This window comes from Monodelphis domestica, chromosome 2 (genome assembly GCF_027887165.1).
Source record: "Monodelphis domestica isolate mMonDom1 chromosome 2, mMonDom1.pri, whole genome shotgun sequence".
Taxonomy (NCBI): domain Eukaryota; kingdom Metazoa; phylum Chordata; class Mammalia; order Didelphimorphia; family Didelphidae; genus Monodelphis; species Monodelphis domestica.
Genome location: NC_077228.1, coordinates 66,818,685 through 66,841,449, shown reverse-complemented (window position 1 = coordinate 66,841,449; position 22,765 = coordinate 66,818,685). Strand labels below are relative to the sequence as shown.

The 22,765-nt window shown below is 35.3% G+C and overlaps 1 protein-coding gene across 9 annotated transcripts in view; it reads right to left on the bottom strand.

Moving 5' to 3' along the window:
- The window catches only part of DNM3 (dynamin 3), a 647,411-nt gene that overhangs the window by 461,978 nt on the left and 162,668 nt on the right, over positions 1–22,765 (bottom strand). For all 9 annotated transcript variants that reach the window (XM_056815556.1, XM_056815550.1, XM_007480786.3 and 6 more), the window contains exons 3-4: positions 8,328–8,477; positions 6,788–6,991 (exon numbers count right to left, since the gene is read on the bottom strand). In XM_056815556.1, the coding sequence (XP_056671534.1) occupies positions 6,788–6,991; positions 8,328–8,477 (354 nt within the window). The remainder of the gene's footprint in view (positions 1–6,787; positions 6,992–8,327; positions 8,478–22,765) is intronic.

Below are 22,765 nucleotides of genomic sequence, written 5' to 3'. Positions count from 1 at the left end.
TAGCTATGCAACCCTGGGCAAGTACCTTAACCCCCATTGCCTAGCCCTTATCACTCTTCTGCCTTGGAACCAGCACACAGTAGTGGTTCTAAGACAGAAGATAAGGTTTTGTTTTGTTTTTTAAAGATGTATAGAAAGGATGTCATCTGAAAAATCTATGTTTAGGAAAAAAGCTAAGCAAGCCACATCTCAAGAGTAAAGGACAACCAACAAACAGGGAATCTACCTGCTTCACTGGTAAAATAAAATGACAAAATAATTTGAGGAAATCCAAGAATACGATGGACAAGACCTTACATGGTAGGTTTGTGAGAAAACCTGGATATGTCACTCAGGTTGGAGTAGCATGGATTGGTTCCAATCTACATGAAAGGGGTATCCACATTAGTGTGATCCCAGATCCATCTGGATAATGAAGTTTCTAAGTGAACATAACCTATAAATACAAACATAATGTATAAATTGGAAGAGAACATAGGAAAAGATAGTCTATATGGGGTGGAGAACCAATAGTAATAGATGAAATCAGACTGTAAAATTTGAATTATTTATTAGAAATCAGAGAAGCAAAAACTATCTCAATACTCAGGGAGCTTACATTCTAATGGAGACAGACAGCATGTAAATAAGATGTACGTAGCATAGATGGAAGATAATCTAAGAGAGGAAGACATGAAGAGCTGAGAAAACCAGGAAAGCAATGAGATTTGAGTTGAGTCCTGAAGGAAGAAGCTAAAATGCAGAGATTTTGAGATATAGAGTATTCCAGTCAGTGGGGACAGTCGAAGAAAAGCCCGGAGGCAGAAAATGTAGTACTGTATCTAAGGAATACCAGCATATTTTGATCATGAGACACTTAAAAATAAATAAAGCATAATAAGACTGGAAAAGTAGGAAGGGGTCAGATCATTAAATGTCAGAACTAAATGCCAAATGATAGCCTTTAGTTTTATTAGTTTTCTTTTACTTTAATTATTTATTTATTCATCTCAGTTTAATTAGATGCTGGAGCTCCTTGAGCAGGATGAATGGTTCAGACCTAATCTTCTCAAAAAGTCCTCTGAGCAACAGAATGAAGCATAACTTGAAGAGGTAAGAGGCTTGAGGCAAGAAGATTAATTGGAAGTCTATTGAGGTAGCAGAGGCAAACATTGATGAGGCTCTGAACTAGGGCTTGTGTGAGTGGAGAGAAGAGGACATTCATACACAAATGATGATGTGAAGGCACAAATGACAAGATTCAACTGATGATGATTTCATAGCTGTTAGCCTGCGCCACTTGGAGGTTTGTGGTAACCTTGTCAGTGACTGAGAAGTTTGGACATTGGAAGGAGGTCTGGGAAAATATTCATTGAGTTTGAAATGCTAATAGGGCATCCAGTTTGCCAGAAGGCAAATATGTTTACTATATAAGGTTGTGTGAGTATGTGTATGTGCATTCGTGCATGCATGTGCACCTTGGAATTGACTGCATAGAAATAATATTTGAACCCATTGGTTCGGATGAGATCACCAAATAAAGTAATCTAGAGAGTGAAAAGAATAGGGCTAAGTAGAAAACCTTAGGGAACTCCCACAGGAGGCATGATATGAATAAATAATAAGCAAAAGAAACTGATAGGGGGTGAACAGACATATAAGAAAAGAACCAGGAAAAATCACTCACAGAAACCTAAAAAGAAGAAAGTACCCAGGAAAAGAAGACAGTCAACAGCAAGTATTGAAAGTCAAGAAGAATGAGGACTAAAAAAGAGGCCTTTGTATTTGGCAATTGAGAGACAATTGGTATCTTTAGGGAGAGAATTTTAGTTGAATGATGAGGTCATTCAGATTCTAGAAAATTTAGAAGAGAGAGAAGATGGAGTGAATGTATAAATTATAAATGACCTTCATGAGGAGCTTAACCACAAAAGGAAGGCATATTTTAGGATGATACCTAGTGGGTATATAGGAACAAGTGAAAGGTTTTTTGCTTTGGTTTTTTAAGGAAGGGGGAGAGAGAGATGGTGGTGTGTTTGTAGGCAGTATGAAGACAGAATGATAAGAAAAAAGAATAGGGATGATATTGGGGGCAATCTTCTATAGATGTTAGGAGATGGGATCAAGAAATCATGCATGGGGAGGGATTGACCTTGACAAGGGTGGTATTTTATTACTTATTATATATATAATAACATACTTAATGCTAAGATATTCAAGCCAGGGTACTACTTTTAGAATGAACATCATTCATATTCTATGATAGGCATTGGCAGAATTGCCTTAAAATCCATGGAATTCTGCAGTCAAATTAAAAATACAATGGTTTAAATGAAAGGAGACCAGTCATGTAAAGTCAATAAGAATTTATTAATGGCTTACTATGTGGCATATATTGCTAAAACATTGCTAACCATTTAATGCTCTTAAAAGAAGAAAAGAAAGGAAGAAGGAAAAGAATATACTAGTTGGGAAAGGGAGAAGAGTGAGGAAATCTACCTCACATGCTCAAGGTATAGTAACAGAAAACTATACAGGCAGGTGAGTAGTACTTGAACCCTATTTTCTCATCTGAACTGATGAAAGGAAGACTATATACACAACTTGATACATAGAGACAGTAAAATAGGGTGGACAGGCAAGAAAGGACTGAGAGTAAAATAAAAGGGTAAATAAATTAGTATTAAGAAAAACAAATATTAACTATAGAGGACAGATCACAAATAGGAGTTTTAAAGAAAAGAAAGGGTTAAAAACTCATCCTCTGGCTCTAGGAGATGGAAAAACAAAAGAAGCAGGGAATCAAAAGCAAATTACATCAAACCTAGAATCAGTACGGAAGTTCTCATCATTTCCTCTACCTTCTATAGAATATAATGATCACTAAAGCAAGACAATAATTCCTCAGATGATAAGGTAGGGAGAGAATTCTAGTAATTGTTCAGATTGTGCAAGTCACACATCACTACTATACCCTTACCTCTATAGCTATTTTGGAATCTGTTCTTGCCTTCTAGATGAAAGTTCTGCTATGCATTCTTACACCACAGTACTGATCTTATTCCTCCATTAATTCTTTTTTTTTTAAACCCTTACCTTCTGTCTTGGAGTCAATACTGTGTATTGGCTCCAAGGCAGAAGAGTGGTAAGGGCTAGGCAATGGGGGTCAAGTGACTTGCCCAGGGTCACACAGCTGGGAAGTGGCTGAGGCCAGATTTGAACCTAGGACCTCCCATCTCTAGGACTGGCTCTCAATCCATTGAGCTACCCAGCTGCCCCCTCCTCCATTAATTCTTACCCAAATGTTCTCTTCAATGCCCCCTCTCCAACTGTTTCGTGGATTTCCACACTGGGTTATAGCTTCTTAAAATACAATGTTACTAACTACTCTTTTTGACCAATCTGATATTTTAGAACAAAAGATTCTATATCACTGCCATATTTTAGTCATGAGTGACAATCCCTCCAAATTTAATGATAAACCTGACATTAAAACCTAGACTAACTTAGGCTCACTGTTACCCATTCATGTTTAGACATCTGAGTTTATAAGTGTCATTGCTACCCTTTTCCTGAAAATTCTCTCTTGTGGATTACTAGGCAAATTAAATGCAGTTGAATCTCCCTACCATTCTTCCTATGTTATATCTAGGGTACTCTGTGGCATTTAGATCAGTAGTTAAATGTGGGCTACTTTCTCCATTCTCTACTTTTATTATAAAGCTCAGTTAATATTAATTTATCCCACCCAGCTATGAGTCATTTGCATATCCAGTAATCATTTTTTCTAAATCATCCAAAATCATTGATAAAAAAATAGGGCAATACAGGACCCAAGACTAAATTCCATTGTAGTATACTAGAAAATGCCCTCCAGAATGATGTCAATCCACCAATGAGCTCACCTCAGTAAGCTTATCCAAGAAGTTATAGATACACCTAACTCTACTTTAATGTAACAATATGCTTCCAATTTGACCACATGGGTAGACAAGCTCTTTCTACTCCCTATATTTGCCTACTGACATCTTAGAGCTATGAAATCTACAACACTGAAAATACCTGTTCCATCACTGAAGAAAAGCCTATATAAATTGTTCATTTATTTTCCTATGTAATTTAAAATTTGAAGCCTGACTGGGAAAGATTTTCCCTGTATGGTCAAGTATACAAAGTCACAAAACAAAGAGCAGCTCTGGCATGTTAGAAATAAATGAAGAGGGGGAAGCTAGGTGGCTCAGTGGATTGAGAGCTGGTCCTGGGTCCAATCTGACCCTGGGTCAGTCACTTTACCCCCACTGACTAGCCTTCAGCACTCTGCCTTGGAACCAACACATAGTATTGATTCTAAGACTTTAAGATTCTAAGGTAAGGGTTGGGGTTTTTGTTTTTGTTTTTGTTTGTTTTTAACAAATAAACCAATAAAATCTGCCTTTTACTATTTGTTAATTTTCCCCTGACTAACATATAGACCTTTCTATGCCCACGCAAAATAATATCCCACTCTATATTCTAGATCTACCTGACCTGAACCCCACCTTTAAGCTGACTTTGGGAGAGACTATAATGTTAAATGAGCTCCTTAAACGCATCAAGAATGGCAAATGAATAAGTATACCAAGAGGTTCCTTTCACAAACTTTCCCTTGAAAACTTTTCAAACCCAGACATGGACAAGAAAAAAAAATCCTTCCAAATGATAGGAATTCCTTTTCTTAAGGGCAGCAGTGGGAGGTAGATTTTATGACTCACATATACCCCCAGGCATTATTTTCTCTAACCAACCTAACTATTGATACATTTAATTTAAAAAAAAAAAAAAGCCTTCTCTACCTTTCCTGTTCCCTACCTCTGAGGTGATCAGTCATGAAAAAATGATCATCTAGAGAAACTGCATGTTGCACACAAAAGGAGATTAGTCTGTTATTCAGTTATAAAAGTCAATTTCTCATCATTAAGAAAAAAAATGGGAATACTTTTTAGCAAGTAAAAATAGCTACCGGTATTATTTTAACTTTCCACTAACTAATAATGGTAAATATTGACATGTATATTACTTGGTTAAGAGTTGGATTTCCCCTTTGTTCCTACTGAATAATGACAATACAAATACCCAACTTTAGGGAGAACCCCCCCTTACAGAAAAAACATTCATACATGTAAGAATTTCTGTTTACTCTTTCTCTTTGTTCTCCTGCCTTTGAGGGAAATCTTTCCATGTTGTTTTTTCTTTTGAAGTAGCTTGATTCAAGGTGAAAAAGAAACAGGCCTAAAAGCTTTTTCTACCTAAAAAAATGTCTCATTAGAGGATTATTGTGATAAGCAAATGGTTCCTGCAAAATTATTGTACCACTTGATGGATGCTTTTATATTCCAATCATATTTATGTTCTACCTTATTTATGTGTTGTTTTAGTTTAAAAATTCTTTGCATTAGAATGAGAAAAATGTCCATATACATATGTAACAAAAGATTAGAGGAACATTAATTGAAGCAAGGTATAAAGATAAATGTGTGTGTCAACCTACGCAGAAATATATAAATAGGAAAGCCTGATCACCTCTCCTGCCTCCCTTAACATCCTGCTACAAATACCAAATGCCTTGTACAAACAGTAGACAATAAAAAAATACTTGTTATTTTGTATTAAAAAGGATACCCTGACACACTTTATGAATTCTTTGCTGAAATCCAGATATATGGTAATGAAAGTATTTCCTTCATCTAACAGTTTAATAACACTATCATTCATTTATTCATTCTATTTACACTCATTCAAAGAGTGTGGATTAGATGTCTACCATGTACACAGTGCAAAGAACTCAAAGGAAAATAAAGATGATGGTATTAAGATATAATGCTGCCTTCATGAAGTTTGAAATCAAGGAATAGGATAGGACATGAGTAAATTAAACTATAACAGAGATTAAGTATCTCATGACAACAATACAGATTATAAAATAATTAGTATAGGAGGTGAAATGTACTGTGTGCAAGATTTAAAAAAGGGGAGATCATTTTTTTAAAAGGATTCAGTGAACACTTCACAGAGAACTTGGCTAAAATTTCAAATGATAGAGATGAGGCAGAGTAGAAAAAAAACTTGCTCTTAGTGACTATATCTTGTTGATATCCATCAATCAACAAGTATTTATGAAATCTCTACAATGTGCCAGGCACTCTACTAGGTGCAAAAACAAAAGCTAAAATACCCCTTGCCTTCTGGAAACATGTATACATATGTGTGTGTATATATATACATATATATATTTATGTATGTATACACATACATATATTTGTAATAAACACAAAATAATTTTAAGGTGATACTACAGCAGCTGAGGAAGGGGGCAGAGATCTACTTTCATTTTTCTAACCATTCACAAACCATTAATGAGTAACCCTAGAATTTCAAGTTGATAAAACTAAAATAATTCTTTAGTAGTGCCATGTAATTCAACTCTTCTTGTAATGAACTACATGTGAATTATTTCATTGGAATAGTATTGAATCGTATAAATACTGCTTGAAACAAATAGACTATTGTCTGAGACTTGGAGACTTTTGTCTTTTAGTCATTTGGGTAGCTATGGCATTTATCAAAACAGTATTATATCTTTACTATTTAATTTTTCTCTTTGCCACTGAAATGCCCATTACCAAAAATAATTTTCATGACAGTCCTCTAGCTTAAATTATCACATTATTAACTAAGAAAGTCATTTGAGTTTATAAATCACCTTTATATAGACTCACCTCCTTGAAATCTGAAGGCTAACTCACCTGTACATTAAAAGTCAAAGACTCACCTTGAGGGTCAACTTCTTTAGCTAATTTCAGGGCATCCGAGTTGGCAAGATCTGTGTTTGCAGGTGTAACAGCCAAAATCAGACAGTTTTCTCGGGTGATAAACTGCATAATCATTTCTCTGATCTGATATTCAATATCTTGAGGCTGATCCCCTACTGGCACTTTAGTGATTCCAGGCAGGTCAATAAGGGTTAGATTTAACACTGTAGGCCAAGAATAAAAGAGTCATACTTATATGCTCTGAATCCAAATGAAATTAATCATTTAAAGTAATTTGATGTTTTAGTGAAAAAAGCAAAATGATTTCATTTCTATGTGGTATCCATTAAGAATAGCACTGTTAAACAGAGATAAGTGAATAATCCATAATTGTTAATCCCAAACAATTTTAATATACTCTGAAAGGCAATGATTTGTTTGTTTATTAGCTTTTGCTTAGGACTATTGGAGTCAAAATGGGAGGGGGAAGGGATTATAATTAAAACTCATTACATGCATAAGGCACCTGACATGTAATATCAATCCATAATGATGTGAAAACACTTAGACTAAGACTTGTCCTTCTCTTCACAAACACCATATGTTATTTGTAGTATGTTTAGCTAATTAGTCAACTGGAAAGCTGTTTCAGGAATTCATGGTGCCTTCAAGTAAACATGCTAGAGTCATGAAGTGTACATATGGGGAAAGCAAAACAACTTCTGAATAAGTGATAATTTGACTGCAACCCAAATCAGTTATCATCCAGCGTATGCATAACTCAATTTGACACATATGGCAAGCACTACTGGGAAATTACAATTGAGTGCCTGTCAATTGTACAGTAGAGATGGTAAAGCAATAAAGATAACTTGAAAGATTAGAGATGAAAAGGTACAGTACTGCCAACTTAGTTCTGAATATAGATTACTTCTAACAAGGCAGTAAACTTCACACCAGTGAAAAAAATTTTAATTTGTGAATTCATACTGATAGCATGGGTCACAATGATGTCTCCGGTGTCAGGAATACAATGTAGAGATGCACAGGATCATAAAGGAAATTCAGTAAGGGGAGATTTGATCAGAAAACTGAACAAATACTAAAGATTTATGCCAGTAAAAAAGTTAACAATGAATGCATGACCCTTTGAGATTTCAAAAATTCAAGATAAAATTAAGAGACTTTTAAAAATGTGTTAATCAGTTCTGTTATTGATATCCACTAGGAAAATGGGAAAGGAAGCTGTTGGCTATAGGTTTAGCGAAATTTATCATTTTTATAAGAATACTGGAACACAAAAGAATTTTATTGGAAAGAAAATGTCTTACCAATTAAGGAATTAAAAGGTAGACGAAAAGCCATTAGGGCTTATCTTTCACATAAAGACATGCCATTGATCTTATATATAATCATATTTGTGAGGCAAAATGCATCCTAAGAAAAGGATCCCATTCTTTATGGATTTTAAAGTACATACTATAGGTACAAGAACCATTACACTAAATGATACTGAAATAATTTTTGATGAGAAAAATTTTAAGACAAAGATTTGCTTACCATGTGGAGAATAGACTCGTAAATTAATCGGTATAGATGAAATGCCTTTATTCATTCCTGTCACTCGATCAGTTTCTGCTTCAATCTCTTGACAAACTTCATCAAAATCTGTAAACTTCCTTCCTTTGCAGTGTAAGAATTCAGCATATTCTATAAGGACAAAGAAATATGCTAATCTAAATTTATTTAAATTATTTCACATTTTCAAGGATTTGAGTTTGCAGTCTCTTCACTACTAGAAATTGCAAAACCTTTTACAATGTGATTACAGTAATAACAGCTAACATTTATATTGGACTGAATTTTTACAAAATTTTCTCATATTTGTATATACATTTATATATGTGTCATATGTATATATCCATGTATTTAAACATACACCTGTGAGATTTGATTTTCTTTTATCCTCAGGACCTTGAGATTACTATTATGTCTATATCTTGCAGAAGGTGAGTGCTTGCTTCAGCAGCACATATACTAAAAAAACAGAAGGTGATACTGAGGCTGAGAGAGACTTGCCCAGCGAGCAAAGATCTGAAGAATTACTCAACCTCATGCTGTTCAGTCTCCAAGTTCATCATTTTATCAACCATACCACCTACCTGCAATAATGAAAATAATAGTCTTGAAATAATATTGTGGGGGAAATAAATTCTAGATATCTCAAATAATAATGTCAATAACATGCCTTTTAGTTATAAAGAAAATCTTCCCAATACTGCCTGTATAGGCATCAAAGAAAAGAAGACAAGAAGCATTCTACACTTAAAATTTTCATGCAGTTCAACTAAGAATTCTAGTTGACAATTCCCTAAATTGTGTGGTTTTATGAATAATTCAAAGAGATTGGACCTCTGAACTAAAATCTAAGAAACAATATCTGTTATCAAAGAAATTAAAACTACAGTACCTGCATAAAAGTTCAACATCAACTCTATTAAAATTCTTTATGCTATCAATCCTACACAGTGATAAAAGGTTCAACTCACATGAATAATTTATAAACTTTAGAAAGAGGAAATATGTAGAAACAAAAAACTTCATATAATTATTTTAATAGAGGTTACAGAAAGCACTATGAAAATAGCCTGCCAACTTCTACTAATTCATATAGTTAAAATGTTTCTCAGAAATCAGATTAGGAGGCTAGAGATTGAGCTGGAGATAAGGGCACCATGAGATGGAAAGCACATGGTCCAATGGTCAGATGGGACTTTCCACTTCACTAATGCTCTTCCCTCCAAAGGCTAGAGATCAGGAAGGAAACAGACTATCAGCAGGAGACTCAAGTCCTACTCCCCACCAACTTCCCTTTCCTCTATCCTCAAGGGAAAGAAAGGTTTGGCAGGAGATAGAAGGTCTGAGGTCAAAGGCAAAATTGTTCTTTTTTGCCCCAGATATTTGCCTCATCATAGCTGAGAGATCAAGCTGTCAGAGGAGGTCAAGTTGCTTTGTGCTAATACAGATGGGAATCCCTTCCAGGGCCTCTAGCAACCTTTGCTCAGCCAATCCTCACAGTAGGCAGAGTAAGTTCTCACTTCTCTTCTCCCCTGAACCTGGAGATCAGGTGGGCAAAGCTGGATGTATAAGCATCCAGAAGCAGAGGAAAGTCACTTTGGGGCAGATGGAAGTTGACCAGTGTGACCTCTTAGTTCCTTCCCTCAGAAGAAATATACAGCAGGAGATGCAAGGCTCACAGTTAGGGGACGAGTCTAACATGTAGTAAGTGCTCAATAAATGTCTATTATTCAATTGACTGATACTGCTTTTTAAAGAAAAAAAAGTACTCTGCCTTCATTTCTGTCTTTTATATACATCTTTTAAAAAATCTAACATACATTGATCACTGAGCATTCAGTCTTATCTATGTACATGCCAGAATAATTTGTGTTTTTATCAACAGAATTTCATACTTTAAAGCATTCTATCCCTCTTGGAAAAGACTTCCTTTGTAAAGGAATCATATCATAGAATTCTATTATTTGTATGAACTCCTTGAAATCCAGTCCCCCAAAGTCTAAGACATATGTCTTTTTATGCCTTTTTTTCCTCTTCAATATCTAATGGATTCAAAGGTGGACTAGGCACTTCTTCCCAAGGTTCTCATCGTCACATCTGAGCTCTCAAACATACCCTTTGGGATCAGGAAATGGAGTCTCAGAATTAAACTCTGTCTTAGCAATACAGCCAGGATTGTATCTGAAAGGCCTTTTCATTGCAAATTTAGCCCTCAGTAGAAAACGAATCACTTGCCAGTTGGAGATGGTACCAAGAGCTACCACAGGACACCAGATACCAAGGGAAATGACATGCAGTCATACGTCCTCTACCCAGCTGCTTCTAGCAGTCAGTACAGCAAAGACACCAAGGCAGATACATCACTGAGGTTCCTCCTCAAAGAACCAGATAACTGAGCACAGTTTTCTTCAAAAATCCAGAGGCTTACCTAGGTCAGACTCTGGTTTTGCTAATTATCCACTCTACATAGAGCCATAAAAGAAAGCAAACCTATTTAAACCTCCCAGGAAATTATGATTCCCCTCCCTAAATAGCCTGAGAAGCACTAATATCTTTTAATACAGGTTCTTTTTAAATAATGTAAACCTTATTCAGTACCTCGCCATATAGCAAGATTCCACTCATTAATTATACCTGAACAATTGTTCAAGATACTTTATTCTTTTTTGTACACTTGAGGATAGGTATCATAAGCCAAAAATATTATTACTTCCTTTATCCTTTGATGAGATCTCCTTTGAAATACACACACACACACACACACACACACACTCAATGAAATGCTCTATATTAACACATGGTGGCATCTGGCTTAATAGACAAATGTGACTCTGTTTCTTGTACCTTCTTTTTAGACCTAAGGTACATTGCCCATTTAGAATTCTTTACAGATCTCTGACGAAAATTCAGCATTTGTTCAATAACTTAGGATGCAATTTCTCTAGGTAATGTGACTTGAAATCATTTCAGACTTCAATTATCTCCTCATTATTACTTAGAACTCCTATTAAACATTTGCGCTTTAGTCTTCCCAGTCTAAGATTGTTCTTTTAGCAAAGAGAAAACAGGAAAAAAAAAGATGAATAGTTCTGCCTTCTCTGCATCATCTGTCACCTGCCACCATGAGCCAGTATCTACCAAGAAAGAACTTTATCTTTTCTTTCAGCTTCTTGTTGAAACATAATTTTCCCCCCAGCAAAAAGCTTACTTTAATGTCTCAAGAGGGCAGAAGTTACTCTAAACTCTAGAACACTATGCCAGCATAATATAAGCAGGTTTGACCAAAGTAGAAAGACTTCAGGTGTGATCCCAGTAACATCTGCAACCCAGGAAACATCCAAAACCCAGGAAAATTTGCAGTCCCAAGACAAACCTAGCTAACTTCATCAACAATAAGTGATGATTTTTTTTATGTCAACACATAAAACAAGGAAAATAGAGACTGGTCCTCAATAGCATCCATCCACCCAGCCATTTTTGCCCACCCCCACCCCACGATGTATTTTAACAGTATAGTAGAAAATATAATGGACTGGGGCAAAAGACCCAAGTGGGAATCCAAGTTCTGACGATTATTGATTTTGTGAATTTAACCCTCTCAGGGCCTCAGTTACGAAGCTTTAAATAAGACTAGACTACATTTTTTTTTCTACAATTCTTTCCAGTTTTAAATTTCTAGAATTATATGATTACTTAATAGTAAGGACCATATCTTTGAACCACATCTCCCCACACCCTCCAAAATTCAATGTGTGTAATTGTCATTTTTAAAAATCTATTAAATCAAGTTGTTGAATATTATGCACGTTCTGCATCAAACTCAACAAAAAGAATATGTATTATAAAAGTTAATTCTAACTAATCATTAAACCACTAGAATTGGACTACATAATTTCTGAGGCACCAGTTAGCTCTGAGTCTAGGAATATTACTATGAATTGTTATTCTGTCAATAGTTAATAAAAAGAAATTCAACAAGTATATTTCTTTTTCACCACTAGAGGGTACATGTTTACTTTAATCATTTCATTGCTAAATGACTGTTGGTTGTAAGCTCAGCATCTTTTAAATTTCAATTCTAATTCATTTCTAGACTTCAAAAACTGTTTTTTCCTGTTGTGGGGTGAGATAGTACTAAGATTATTTATGTCAAACAAGGTACAAAACACAAAGCCTAATCCTGTCAGAGAAAGTTATCACATGCAAAAACAACCAAAAAACATGCTCTACAAAGTACAAATAAAAGAGAAATTCCCAATTGATGTAAGAAGCTCCAGATGATCAGCTATGTCAAGAGTTTACATGAAAGCTTACATGCTTACATGAAAGCCTTTTATAGTTCCAAGCTTCAATTATATGGCAGTTATAAGTTTTCAAAGTGATTCATACATGTTATATTCTCACAACAATGCTGTAAAGTAAGTGCTATGATTCTTCCCATTTTTCAGATGTGGACATTGAGGCTGAAAGTGGTTAGATAATTTGCTCAAAACTATAGATAACAAGTGTCTGAAACTAGATTTGAATTTAGGCCTTCCTGATTCCAAATCCAGCATTCAATCTCCTGCCCCTACCTAGCATTTCATTCAAGTGACTGATTTTAAAGTGTTGCCAGTTTAAAAAAAAACTATTTGATTCAAAATGCATATTTTTCAGAATATGGACATGGAACTCCTGGTTAATATGGCTGCATCAAAAGAAGTAGGCAACCCAGTGTCAAGATAGTTTCTCCAGAAAAAAAAATTAAAAATAAAAACAGCACCATGCCAAATAGTGATCAAGAAATCCATTGAGAAACTAGAATAAATGACTTTATCTACCTCAGAATTGTATTAAAAATAAGACAGATGATCAATGACACATGTAAAACCCAGTCGAATTCCTCATTGGCTATGGGAGGTGGGGTGGGAGGATGGGAGGGAAAGAACATGAATCATGGAACCATGGGAAAATATTCTAAATTAATTAAATAGATAAAATTTTTCAAATAAAAGAAAAAGTAAGACAGAAACCTGTGGCAAAAGTAAGGCAAATAAGAAGGAAGCCATTTGAGCATTTCTTCTACTTTGAGAAACCTACAGCCCACAAAGATCTATATTGATACTCCACTTTTCAACATCTCTAATTCTTACCCAGGACCAAATTGTTTTGATGATTAGTGATTTCTGACATATTTGAGATCTGGAACTGCTATTATTAATCTTCTCTCCCCATTCCCCTTCTACTATTTCCCTTATCTTGTTTTCCTGGTTAGTTGTTTTTTAATTTTGTAGATAATTTACATTTTAATCTATTTTTTCAATCTTTTGACTTTGTTCTAATAGTTCTTGCTTCGTGGAGTTAGTAATTTTTGTTTTGTCTATTCTAATTTTCAGGGAATCTATTCCTAGATTTGCTACTATCTTCTTTAAGCAATTTTTTTCTCTTTCTAGTTCTTTCCTCTAGAGCTTTTATTTCTTTTTTTTAATTTTTTTATTTAGAATAGTTTCCATGGTTACATGATTCATGATTCACCCACCCTCCTGCTTTTTCCTCCCCCCCTCCCAAAGCAGACAAGCAGTTCCACTGGGTTATACATGTGTCATTGTTCAAAACCTATTTCCATATTATTCATATTTGTAGTGGAATGATCTTTTGACATCAAAACCCTGATCCTATCCATATCAAACTATGTGATCGATCATATTTTTTTCCAGCATTTTTTTCTACTCCCACAGTTCCTTCTCTGGATATGGACAGCATTCTTTCTCCCAAGTCCCTGGGTCATTGCATTGTTGTTAGTAGAAAAGTCTCTACATTTGATTGTGCCAGAGTGCATCAGTCTCTGTGTATAATGTTCTGGTTCTGTTCCTCTCACTCTGCAGCAATTCCTGGAGGTTGTTCCAGTGTCCATGGAATTCCTCCACTTTATTATTCCTTTAAGCACAATAGTATTCCATCACAATACCACAACTTGTTCAGCCATTCCCCAATCGAAGGACAACCCCTCATTTTCCAATTTTTTGCCACCACAAAGTGCAGCTATGCATATTTTTATACAAGTATTTTTCCTTATTATCTCTTTGGGGTATAAACCCAGCAGTGCCATGGCTGGATCAAAGGGCACAAAGTCCATTGTGCATAGTTCCAAATTGCCCTCCAGAATCGTTGGATCAATTCACAACTCCACCAGCAATGCATTAGTTGTCCCAATTTGCCACATCCCCTCCAACATTTATTACTTTCCTTTGCTGCCATATTGGCCAGTCTGCTAGGTGTGAGGTAGTACCTCAGAGTTGTTTTAATTTTCATTTCTCTAATCAGGAGGGATTTAAAATACTTTTTCATGTGCTTAGTGATAGTTTTTATTCTTTTTTTTTTTGCTTAAGTTCTTCCAGGTATTTAGTCATTGTGGATAATTTTTTTTCTTTTCTTTTTGTAATTGTAGAATTATGGAACCCCTTCTTCTAACTTGGATTTTCAGGTTATCTATGCATAAAAGATAAACATTGGCGGGTAGCTAGGTGCCTTAACAGATTGACAGCCAGACCAGGAGATGTGAGGTCCTGGCTATATATCTGGCCTTATACATTCTGAGCTTTGTGACCCTGAGCAAGTCACTTAACCCCCATTGCCTAGCCCTTTTTATTTTTGCGCCTTGAAACCAATACATATTACCCTTGAAACCAATACATATTACTGATTCTAAGATGAAAGGTAAGCACTAAAAAAAAAACACACTACAATTGTGCTCAAGGTAATAATGAACTGAAGGAATTCCATGTGAACTGTAACAACCTCCAGGAATTGATGCAGAGTGAAAGAAGAACCAGGCGAACATTATAAACAGAGACTGATACACTGTGGCTTTTCTACTAGCAGCAATGAAATGACCCAGGACAATCCAGAGGAATTTATGAGAAAGAATTCTATCTACATTCAGAGAAAGAACTGTAGGAGCAGAAATGCATTAGAAAAATGTGATCAATCGTGATGTGATAGGGATATGAGTGGTGTTTTGATATTAAAAGATCACACTATTGCAGGTATCGATAATACGGAAATAGGTTTTGAACAATGATGCATATATAACTAGTAGAACTGCTTGTTGGATTCGGGAGTGGGGAGGAAAGAGCAGGGGAGGGGGATCATGAACCATGTAACCATGGAAAAAACATTCTAAACTTTTTAAAAATTTTTAAAAAACACACTACACCATTTTCCAAGCTAAGCTCTAAATGGAAATATGACCTAGAGATAGAAGGTCACATGAGAAACAATTTAGAAAGTTAACTAGGTGGTACAGTAGACAAAGTGTCAAGCCTTGAGTCAGGAAGACTCATTTTCCCGAGTTCAAATCATAGTATATGAACATAATAGAATTCCACCACCATTATCATACAAGAAAGGAAGAAAAATATAGTTTCAGAGAAACCTGGGAAGACTTGAATGAATTAAGATAGACTGAAAATAGAAGAACCTGGAGAAACATTTCAATATCAATATTTTTAAAACAAACAAATCTAAAGACTGAAGAATTCGGAACAACCTGCCATAATTCCAGAGGACCAATGATGATAGAATGCTGCCGAGGCCCTCTTACTGAGGGTAAACTAATATGCAGAATAAGGCACATATTTTAGTATATGGCCAATATGGGGATGAACTATGCTTATTTAGAGTTTTGTAATTTTCTTTTATAGAAAGAGGAGGAGTAAACAGGAAAGGGGAAGGAGAAAGGGAAGGTTGAAAAAAATGATTAATACTTGAATAAATAAAAACAATTTTAAAATATTTCTGTTGTAATGTGTGAATTAATGTTAAATAATTTTAAATGTGCTGCTTTCTATCCCTTCTTCCATTTCTATTCCTTTCATTGTCTTCTAAATTCCTTCCAACTTGGCCTCTGATCTCCTAAATGAAAACTATTATTCCACAATTACAAATAATTTCTTAATTGCCAGATCAAATGGCCTTTTCTCAGTACCTATCCTCCCTGATCACTCTATATGGTTAACTACTTGTTCTAAGATATTTATAGGAGCTCTTTTTGTGGTAGGAAAAAAACTAGAAACAGAAAGGATGTCCATCAATTGGGGAAATGGCTGAACAAGTTATGGTATCTGATTGTTATGGAGTACGTGGAGTATTGTAATGAAGTATTCTGCCACGAGTAATGACAAACTAGGTGATGACAACAAACCTGGAAAGACTCATATGGAATAATGAAAAGTGAAGTGAGGAGAACCAGGAGAATATTATGTATGGTGATCAACTACAAATGACCTAACTATTATCAACAAGGCAAGGATCCAGGACAACTCCTAAGGAACTCATAAGAAAAAGGAGTATCCATCACCATAGAAGGAACAGATAGAATGTAGATTGAAACATATCATTCTTCACTATTTCTTCATGAATTTTTCTCTACTGTAGTCAATAGATATCTTGTTTCACAAGATGACAAACAATAAAATGTGTATTACATAATAATATGAGTACAACCTATGTATTACCTGCCTTCTTGGGAAGGAAGAAGAAAGGAGGGAGCAAACATAATAGGGAGGGGAAAAATAAAGGAATGAGACAAATTTGTTAACCCTAAAATCAATAATTTGCTTTGAGGATGATTTTAAGTACTATCTTTTATATGAAGTTCTTCCTGACTCCTCTCAGAACTACATGTGCCTTCTCCCAGTATCATATACAAATTGTCTCCACTTGCAAAATGATAAATTGTTGGAAGGCACATTATTTCCATTTTTTCCTTGTAACTCCTAGCACAGGTTCTGGCATATATAAGGAGCTTCATAAATGCTTCATGATCAAACTGATTGAAAGAGTCTCCAATCTGAATCTGAAAGAATCTCCATCTGAATGTTCCATAAGCAACTGAAACTGTACAGTTCCAGAATGAAATTAGTTTTCTTCCCTCCTATATTTTCGCCTTCTCTCAACTTATCTATTTCAAACACAGCTTCACTATCCTTCCAGTAACTCAGTTTTGTAACCCTGTATTATCAGATCTAGATATCTAGTCACAGTCTCTCTCCTAAAGACCTAATCATGTATCAAGAATTGCCTATTGGACATTTTGGACATTTGGACATTGGGCTATTCCCTCTCCCTCCCCTACCCATCCATTCAGTTGATAAATCATAAATTTTACCTCTACAACATTTCTAGTATCTATTTCACTTTCTCCATCACATGTCATTATCATCTTAGTTCAGACCATCTTTTGTATGGTCTGTTTCAATAATCTCCTAAATTGGTCTCCAGATTTTCTAATCTGAACTCTTTGACCTAATTCTCCATGCATGGCAAAATTATTTTCCTAAGTATAAATCTGACCATGTCACTCCTCTGCACAAGAAAAATGTCAATGATTCACTGTTTGCTCCAGGATAAAATACAAATGGTTCATCTTGGTATTTAACGTGACTATCTCATTCCAGCTACCTTCCCAGCCTTGTTGCACATTACACTTTAGGCACCCCTGGCCTCCACATATACTGTGTGACCACAGAGAAGTCACTTGAACTTCTAAGGTCCTAGCTAAGACTGTAAAATTATGTGTTATAGAAGAGATTAAAGTTATGTTTTTGAGGGAACTACTGAGGAAGACAGAAAGGGAGGAAGGAGAAAAAAGGGAAGGAGAGAAAGATAGAAAAGAGATTTTATTAATTAATATCAATATTAAAATTCATATAAGTAAATACATTTAATGTCAAAGTATTGGCCTTTCTGACTCAAAACAAAAAAAAAGTGTCTTTCCTTTTCCACATCCATGTGCTTTTATGTATTTATTCATTCAATAAATCATCATGTGCCTCCTTGGCAAAGCTTTTGTGTACCTCACAAAACTTTGTGAGGTACAAAATATAGGTATAAAGAAAGGTCCTCTCCATTAGCTTACACAGTCAGTCTAGTAGTGAGGTGAAAATGTAAATATTTTAAATGGATAAGGATCCACAAAAGTGCTTCAGAGAGACAGAAATTAGAACTCTAGAGAGATCATTGCTGGCTTGGAGGGGGCACTGGAAGGAAGTAGTGCAGATCAGTGAAGGCCACTGTAAAGGAAGTGGCACAAAAATGTTCCCTAAAGGATAGTAAATTTTCTACAGAGTTGAAGAGGGCATTCCAGACCTAGGAAACAGTATTGGCATCTAGAACCTTCATGCCAGTTGACAATTTTGTCAAGCTTTCCTGCTATTTCATTTAGATTCCCAATTGTCTCCCACAGGAGATAAGGGAGGCTATTTCCTGCTGGGAAGAAGGCCAGTTGAATTTTAAGTAGCAGCTAATGCTCTGTATTTCCACTGTCCTTCACAACATTGTTCAGCAATAATGCTTTTCCTCTGATACCAACATGCCTACTAATTTAGATATACAAACTGGGTTCAATAAAGACACATCATTTTTTCCTTACATATTAACTCTCTGAACTGTTAACCATGTGTTGGACCTTGATATGCAATGTTGCTGGTGTGTCTGCAACCAAATGTTTTGAGGAATAAAAAAAATGATGTAACAGAGAGAAGACAGTCAATTGAAGTCAACAGCTCTGGAATCAAGGACCCTATATTTTCATTTAGTTTCTTTATCTCTTTAAAAGTGAGTTTAAACTAGATAATCTCTAAAATCGAATCCATAACATAGTGTCTAGAACATAGCAGAAATTTAATAAATGTTGGTAGATTAGTTGATCTTTAATATTCTATGAACCTGTATATTATGTATTTTTAAATTCTTAGGTACTTTAAACAAGAAATTCTTTGGGGCCAGGTTTGTATGATTTCTTTGAAAAAGCAATGATAAAAGAATGTACCTCTTAAAATAGAATTCCAATTATTAAATTGAAAAGTCACTGAAGATGACTCAGAAATATTCAAATAGGCATCATGGTTATTCCAAGATTTTTAAAAGAGGAACTCATAATAAGTCTTTCATTTAATTAGGGCAAAAGTTTTCTATTGGGTTGCTTTAGCAGTGATGATCACGTATTAAAATAATTAAATTTTATGGAGAGAAATGAGTATAAAATATTTTCCATAGTCTTTCTCATGTGGTTCACTTATTTGATTCCAAAATCTTGTGTTAAAATTTCCATAACTAACATTTACCTTAATCTAACTCATGATATGATTAATTCAAATGATGCTAGTAGAAATATATTGGACTGATAATAAAGGAAAATTTTCATTTGAAACTGAAGTGCTGGGGGGGTTCCCCTATAATTTGTCTGCTAAATTATATATTTAACCAGGTTTTCAAGCAGTTATGTCAATGAAAACTAAATAAGTAGGAAAAAAACTTTAAAACTTAAAAGAACTCATCCTGGGGAAAACAGATCAAACAGACATACTTAACCAGTAATTTTCATGAAATAGCATGTGTTTACTTTGGAAATTGACCAAAGAATAACACATTACCTGAGAGAGAGATAAATTATCCTGCTTGAGAAAGAAATTGAATTTAACATATTCACAATGCCTGCTGGCTTGCTCCTTCTAAATGGCTTCTTCACCCTAATCTCAGTATGTCAAAAAATGAAATGACCTCCAAACTGTGGTCCTTTCCCTATTTCTGTTAGTAAACTGTCCTGGAAGTCAGGATGACTGAATAACAGGAAGAAATAGAGCCTAACTCCTCCATTACATTGCTTCCACAAATATCTAGGGGGAAAAAAACACCTGCTAGAAGTCTGATTAGAAAATAAAAAAAAAAAAAGTTATCATGAATTTCAGGCAAAGGCAGCTTTGAGAAACTGAAAAAGGTATCTTCAGAGACTGGGGACTGAGTCTGACCAGAATCTATGCACAGAATATTCCAGTGCCTAGGAACTAAAGAGGACTGAGGCTGGGTACCAGGGTAGGAAGATAGCCCACAGGATCCCTGAAATAACTCAAGTTCCAGCAAAAGAGCAGTTCTGTCTTCCCACTACTCAGTTCCACGTCACAGAACTTGATGAAATTAAGGAGAGGACCTGAACCCAGGAATAGTGGAAAAGAGCATGGGCCATAACTGCATACTGAGGATGGAACAAATTCAAAGAACAGGTGTGGTTCTGCTCCCAGGTGTCAATTTTCACCTCCAGCCCAGGATGAAGCCAGCAATGGAATAACTAGCTCAGGAATCCCAGGCCAAAGGTTGCCTGCAGTTGAGTCACCTTGAACCTTCATAGCATCCTGGTGACTGAGTGTATAGTAGCAGTCTACTGAAACTGAAAACCAGGGACAAGCCGATAGACCCAAACTTGGGTCAGGAACCTGTAGAGCTCAGATGAGTAGAGAACCACAATGTCTTATTATAAACTGAGGGCAAAGTAGAAATCTCATGAATTCACTGGAAAATTCTAGAGAATATTCTAGCCAAAATTCAGAGCCTCCTTATGAAAAAAAATACTACAAGAAGACATGAAGAAAGAATTCAAGTACTAAGGAGACATAATATTCACATAAGAATTTGCATCCATGGGTATTTTTAAAAATGGAGAGCTTAGAATGTTATTGCCCATAGGGAAAAGATCAAGGTTTAGGATCTAGAATTCAGAAAAACTGAATATAACCCCAGAGGAAGAGGAAAGGAATGAACCTTTAATGGAATAAAGGATTTCTAAGCCTTCCTCATGAAAAGACCAGAACTGAGTAGAAAATTTGGCATACAAATACAGGAGTAAAAAAATACAAGCATTAAAAAGTAAACAATCAAAAGGAACTAAACAAAGTTGAACCATTAGCATTCTGATGTAGAGACATAAAACACTGTAGCCCTCGGAATTCTATCATCATCTGGGGTAATGGAGTCTAATTAGAAAGGAATCCTAGGAGCAATTCTGTCATATCTTGATGATCTAAAAATAATATGAAAAGAGAAATGAAAAAGAATACACTGGGGGAGGGAGGGGAAAGGAGATGAAAAAAGGGAAAATTATTTCATACCTACATAAGTGGGGTACACAATTCAAAGTACATACAAAATAGAAGAAGAAGTTGGGGGAATGGAAAATATTTGAACTTCAATCTCACCTGAACTGGTTAAAGAAAAGGTAGAAGTTATGAGTATACACATAGTTTGGTACAGTGATACATTTCACCAAAAAGAGAAACAAAAAGGGAGAGGGTAAATGGAAAATGGGGTAAGGGAGGGACTAGTCAAAAGCAAAACAAGCTCTTACACAAAGTGCAGAAAACAAGAAAAAGTATAATATGAAACAGGGAAATAACACAATTAACAATCATAAGTGTGAATATGAATAAGATAAACTTACCCCCCAAAAAAGAAGAGGATAGCAAAATGAATTAGAAACTAGAATCTAATAATATATTGTCTATAAGAATTATATGTGACTCAGAAAAGTACAAATGTACTTGTGATCTCCAGCATTGTAGAAATTCATTCGTGGTCTCCAGCATTGTAGAAATTCATTCATGGTCTCCAGCATTGTGAAATTCCAATCACCCTGGCACTTTCCCCTATGAACCTTCTTGTTTTCCTGCCTTCAGCACAAAGCATTAGAGACTTAGGTATCTCTAGAGCGGTCTGCTTTATAGAGAGAGACTTCCATCTTGTTTTGCTTTTTTTGACTTCTGGACAGGTACCTTTCCTATTGTTAGTGAAGTCAAGTCAAGAAGTATTTATTAAGTATCTGTTATTTAGCAGGCACTTTGTTAAACACTAAAGATGCAAAAAAGTCCCTGACCTCAAGGATCTTGAAATCGAATGGATGAAAACCTGCAAATAATTACATAGGTGTAATTTACTCTGGCTAAATTATAGATAATCTCAGAGAAGGCAGTACCATTAAATGGGATAAAGAAAAGTTCCTTATAGAAGGTAGGAATTTTAACTGAAACTAACAGTGACAGAGATGAAGAGAGAGGTTTTAATTCAAGGCATGGGGAATAGCCAGTGAGAATCCATGCAACTGGTTAATAAAGTGGTTTGTTCAAGAGACAACATGTAGGTGTCAACTTAATTTTTGGAAATCCCAAGTTTGCCTTTGTCTGTTGGGAATTTGCCTAGGGGAAGTCCCAAACTGACTTTGCCTTACACTGCACAAGGGATCACCAAGTGTCCATTAAGTGTTCTGAATAGGAGTAATAGAAATGCTCAAATCCTCAATCACCCTTTTTATCTTAGAAGTTTTCCCCATAGTATGAAAGATCTGTTCCCAAGAAGACCAACACCTATGCAGTAACCATCTTTTTTTTATCCATTGTAGTAGAACAATCCCTGACACCCCTGTGTTTAATTCCCCAAAAGGTATATAAGTTCCCAAGTTCTATTATTCTTTGAAGAATCATCTTTTGTGGTAATTCTCTCAAGGTATACATTTATTTTTTTATTAAAAATTTTATTTTAAATTACAATTAGAAACAATTTTTGACAACTGTTATCTGACATTTTACAATTCAGATTCCTTCACTCACTCCTTC